At 44.4% G+C, this 5614-nt stretch overlaps 1 protein-coding gene across 1 annotated transcript in view; it reads left to right on the top strand.

Moving 5' to 3' along the window:
* Positions 1–417: 417 nt before the first annotated feature.
* LOC104623644 (transmembrane protein 183A-like) overlaps positions 418–5614 on the top strand; it is a gene marked incomplete at both ends in the record, with an annotated part of 11148 nt that continues 5951 nt past the window's right edge. Inside the window, 2 exon segments of the mRNA XM_010290797.1 lie at positions 418–501; positions 3498–3638. Coding sequence (XP_010289099.1) covers positions 418–501; positions 3498–3638 — 225 coding nt within the window.

Genomic DNA, 5614 nt, shown 5'->3' with positions numbered 1-5614 from the left:
GGGCGAAGGGTGCTTCCAGCTGCAGGTGGGGGATCTGGCCTGATGTGGGAGTGTGGGAATGAGCCGTCTTGGTCTGCGAAGGAGGAGCCTGGGCTCAGAGGGTCAGCTAGGCCTGAGTTAGGCTGTGTGTGTGAGGGGTACGGGGTTTGGCGTTGGCTGAGGAGGGGGGAGAGGGAGACCTGGGCAGGGGGTGGATCCCCAGGGCCTGGGGGACTGATGGACTGGGGTCGAGGCCTTGCTGGGGGCTCCCGGCCTGCACCCCTTTGCTGGAGCTCCCTTTCCTGCTTGTGCACTTCCTCGTCAAGCCGCCATTCCTATGGGGAGTGTCCCCTTGTGGGATCGTGGCTCTTCGACCTTCTGTCCCCTCCCCTGTAATCCATAATCTGGCTGACGCACTGTCTCCCGACTCTCCTGCAGTGACGGTGGCAGATTATGCTAACTCAGACCCAGCTGTCGTGAAATCTGGACGGGTGAAAAAAGCTGTGGCCAATTAGCAGGAAGGTGAGTCTACGCTGGAGAGCCTGCCTTCCCCAGGCTGCCTCCCTGTTTTCCTGGCTTCTGCATGATGTGGGAAAATCCCCTTCTGTGGCCTGAGAAAATCTGTCTCATTTAGTGCCTGAAAATGAGTCTGTGCTCTTTTGCAGAATCAGGTGTTTAGGATCTTAGACAAGTGGTTTTGCAGAAAGCCTGTTGGAAGCTCAGTAAGAATTGCTGAGTCTTTGTTAGTGCCTGGAATGAAAGGCCTTTTTCCATTAACTATTGGGTGTTATCTCCTATTTGAAGCAGAAAATAACATGATAGGAGTCTTTATTATTGTATTACTTCATAGAAAACTGTAGACAAATTTATTAACAGGTAAAATTCTTTGCAGTGGGAATAAGGTTATGATACTTCTGGCAAACGTGTTCCCCTTCTGTGCTGTAAGCTGCCAGGAGGTCTTTTGAGGGTATTGCTGTTTCCTTGGTGAACTGAATAAACAAGCAGTTTCCTGGAAAGGCATTGCAATATTTTGTTACCTACTTCCTCCTTGGTTTTTAGCTGCTGGGAGCATTCTGAACTAATGCACCCTGTTTGCTTGATAAATGTTTAGTCCTTGACTCTTAAATGTAGCTGGTCACACATGTTGGGACTGAATGTTATTGATGGTGACGACTGAACCCTTCATATAGGAAAACTCTTGTTATGTTGCTGAAATTTTATGCATTTAAAGAAAATGTGCTCTTTTTATGAATGCCTGTCCTGGGGAAACTATGGGACAGTGATGCTGGTGAATATCCTTTTTAGCTGCTACTTCTCAAGCTTTTAAGATCAGGGCACATCTCTCTTGTTGCCTCCTTTGTAATAGGCTGAGGGCTTCCCTCTTCCCATTCCCTTTCCTGTTCACCCTTCTATACTCTCTCTCTTTGAGGCAGTGCCTCAAAGTACTGCACTTCAGCATGATACTTGGCAAACTTTGTTGTCTTTTATTTTCCTCTGCCCCACCCCAAGTCCTTGGATCCAGCATCACCTGCTTTGTCCAGCTTAACCTCTCTCCTAAAATCCCGCTCTGTTTCTGGCTCACCTCCTCGCTATCTGGATGACTCCAGGTCACAGCAGTTCCCTGCCCACCCCTTTCTCAGGTCTTTGCAGTGCAGAGTCACTGGGGCTTTCCCCTCCTTATGTGGGGATCCTCGGTATCTCCTCCCCAGCCCCAGAGCTGGGCTACAGCCTTATCTGGTGCAGTCCTGACAGCATGCTACAGCCTTATCTGGTGTGGCGCGCCATGCATGGGGACAGGCAGCCGGGGGGAGACGGCAGCCTTTGGCCTCGCTCACCTGCTGTCTCTTGGCTCCCAGTCAACATCACACGGCATGTGACTGCCAACAAGCAGGGAGCTTCACGGTGAGGGGAGCAAAGGCTAGGTGGAATTTTCCTCAGCTTTTTTCTTCCCCATCATAGCCCCCATGGATGAGGTGGGGATTACTGCTGTGAGATGAAGAGAGGGTGGCTCTGCAAGATTGCAATGCAGTGTGATTCAGTCAACGCAGATTCCTTTGCAGAGTGTGATGGTTTCTTTTTCTAAACCCCTCTCTGAGTCTCGTTTTCCTCTCTTGCTTGGCTGTATTTGATGTCATAACTTACTGCCATTCGTGGTGCCATCTGTTTCTCTTTCTTTTTGCCTATAAAAGGTCACATAGACAAGGCAGTACGCTTTCACGGTCAGGGATACCACTATTGTGAATGCGTACAGTTTATGTAGTAAACTGCACAAAGCGAGGTAGAACTGGCTTAGCAAAGCACTGAAAGTATCTCTAGTCAGTCATAGTCTATCCTATGACTGTCTTTCCATCTGCTGTATTACCATTTTAAAACCTTGTTCAGTAGTTAGAAATGAGAAAATCTTGCTTGAATTCAATAAAATTGAATTTATGGTCAGTTGCTGATCTTTTTTTATTTCCCCCCTTGCCACTCTGTCCCTTTAATTCAAATAGCATGTCATGCATTCTGGTGGCACTGGTGACTGACGGATGTAGAAAACCTTCCTGGGCTTCATTTTGTGCTAGGTTAGAAAAGCTTGAGCAGTGCAAGCCTCCTCTGGAATGGTCAGGTGTCTCTTGGTAGAAGTCTTTTTCTTAATCCAAGCACATTAGGTTGAAATTCAGCTTTCTTGGATGAATTTTACAGACTATTTGCAAAGCGTTTGTAATGCTCTTAACAATGCTGGGCTATGACAGTGCCTCACCCAGCTGTAACATAGGACCGCATCTTTCTTTTTCAGAAGTGACTTTACTGCCGCACATGTGGATTTTTCTACCCTAATGAGCCCTCATTTTACAGATCAAGTTTTAAAAATAATATTTCCTAACAGGGATGTGTCTAAACATCTCCCCAGAGGCAGCAAAAAAACCCAACTGACTTGACTTGCCGTTTTCCTCATTAGGCCAGAGTCTTTTCCTCCACTGAATTCTAGGATAAGTGGAGCTCCTGTATGCTTGGCATTGAGTTATATCGCTGGTGGATTGTGTGTCATCAGCCACAGGATCTCTTTATCCTGCTGAGAAGGGAGTGTATCTTCTCTGTGTTCATAGAACAATTACAGAGTAGTGCTGGCTCTATGCAGACTGAACAGCGGTCATGCAAGGAAGCTCTGGTATGCAGGGGAACTGGTTAGCACTGTAGAAAAAGAGCCTGTTGTTTTATTCAGAATTGTAAACAGGGCTAGCTAAACCAATGGGATCATCAGCATAATGTGCTGGTAATCGTCCTCATTGTTCATTCTTTAAAACAAAAAGCTGAATAATTACCAGTTCACTCGCCCGTGCTAATTGTTCTCTGACGAGGTAGTCCTTGGGCCTAGGATTTACTTGCTTATGTCACTCACCAGAGAGCTTTAATGCAGTTAGCGTGTCATTTCTCAGCAGTGGCTCTGGCAGTGGTTCCACTGAAGTATCTCCTGAAGTTGGATCACCTTTTTCTCTCTGCTGATGTACTTACTGTGTCGTTGCTTGTCGTTCTAGTAAAATCCCTCTGTGGTTTGGTTGCTGAGGAGGTTCTCTCCATATCAGGAGAGTCTTGTGACAGCAGCGATGAAATGGATACAAAGGAAAGCATCAACGGACGGACTGCATCTAGAAAAAAGAAGAGCAAAAGGCACAAAGGTATGGTTGCCAGCCTCTCTGGGGGAATCTGTGTGGGCTGCTTCTGCATCTTCTGCGTGTGTGACGTTAATGATTGCTATTTACAGGGTAGTCATGGGGCTTTTCGGAGTATTCTGCAACTTGTACGTGCACAAAGAAATGCCAAGGGTTAAATCACTTTTTAAACCTGCTGGGACTTGGTCAGAGGTGTTGTCTTTTCAAAAGGTAGAACCTTGGGCATGAAGTCAAAGCCTGAGAGCTTGTTGCTTTCAGTAAACTTCTTTCAGCCTTGGAAAATGAATGCTGCTCTTCAAAAGAGTTGTGAAACTTTGCCACTGGACATATTACTTCATTGAACACATGTTGGTGAAAGCAGGGTTTGCTTTGGGGAAAAAACAATGCTGCTGTCCATAACACATTTGTTGGCAAAATCCAGGCTCTGTCTTCAGGATGTTTCCAAGGCTGTGGTTTGTTACAAACGAGTTTAGAGGGCTGCTTTTCCAGAAAGCAAGTGAATTTGGCCCTGGTGGCATCATAGTAAGATAATTCCAGGGAGATGTATCCTTCAGCATTTATGTTTTATGCGACTCTATAGAAAGCAGTTTGCAGTGTAAGCAACAAACTGTTTTGAACTGTGGAATCCTCGAAGAGTTTCTAGTAACAGGGAGCTTTCAGATTGAGAAACAAATTTTAACTTGGTTTCTTGAGCTTAAGAAAAACTTAACTTTATTAATGCTGATACTAATTTATGTAACATATCAACATCCACCATGCACAGCCCTCCTCTGGGATAGGAGTTCAATGTCTTTTATTAAGACACCCTTCAGAATCCTGGGAAGATAAAAAATATCTGAGTGGCAAGTTACGGGAGTTACGAGTCTGGAAAGACAATATTCTTTTCTACCGCAACCTTGTCTTACTTATTTCTGCTACATGTTTAGGGAATGAAAAATGGTAATAGACCAATGATGCTTCTGGCTGCAGTTCAGCAGTTGTGTAGTTTGATAGCTTCTTGAGTCAGAGCTGGAACAGCAAAGTGGATGTTACGGCCTGTTATGGGTGTGCCTGCCGTTAATCGGTTGTGATGTAGGGAAGTGATCGCATCCAGAGCTTTCCTTGGCAATGAACATAGCAATTATCACATGAAGATAAAGTACTGCCCTTTGTTTTTAACCTGCTGTCTCAGGATTAGATCTGGCACCCTCAAGTTCTTAAACACCTCCTTTATGCCACCTGTTCACAAACTTCATAGCAGGTTTTTCTGTTAGCACTGTGTACAAGTTGTATGTGTTCTTTCTCTTGTCTTAATGTTCCTAATGCTTGGTATTGTTTAGCTGTTTATGTTCTTTAAAAGTATTTTTTTCTCCTAAAGTTGGACAATATCTGTGGAAAAAATGTGTGGTGTTAATTTAAAAACATTGCAGGAGTGAAAGGAGTTTCTGAACCTTGAGTTCTGGTTGAGCAGTTTTGACACCTCTGAGAGGAAGAATAGGCCATTCTGTTCATCTGAATTTCATTAAAAATTTCCCACTTGAGAAGCTTTAATGAAATTACAGATTTAAGAAAAGCAGCTGATTAGCCAGTTGCAGAAGAGAATTGTTTGCCCTTCCTAGCAGAGATCCTACAAAAATAATGTGACCGTTTGAACAAAGAATTTACAAACTTGTCAATGTCTTAATGTCTGTGGACTTCTAGTGTAAAGCATTTTTTAATGACCTATTAATGCAGTTTTGATACAAAGGCACAAACTTGGCCCTCCTTTACATAAAGTTGCCTCTGTATTTGCCATCCAATTTTTATTTCTCCACTTCAGTGTTATTTTTCAGCTGTGAAAGGGTCAAGCATGGAAACTGGGTCCAGATTGGACAGAATCCTGAACAAAATGATCTAATTCAGCCTGCTTTGACCTGGGATGTTTGGACTAGAGACCTCCAGAGAACCCTTTCAGCCTGAATTATTCTTTGAATCTGCCACTTTGCATACTTGTGCAAACAGTG

The sequence above is a fragment of the Phaethon lepturus genome, unplaced genomic scaffold, assembly GCF_000687285.1.
Source record: "Phaethon lepturus isolate BGI_N335 unplaced genomic scaffold, ASM68728v1 scaffold110, whole genome shotgun sequence".
NCBI lineage: Eukaryota > Metazoa > Chordata > Aves > Phaethontiformes > Phaethontidae > Phaethon > Phaethon lepturus.
This window is presented reverse-complemented; position numbering and strand designations above follow the sequence as displayed.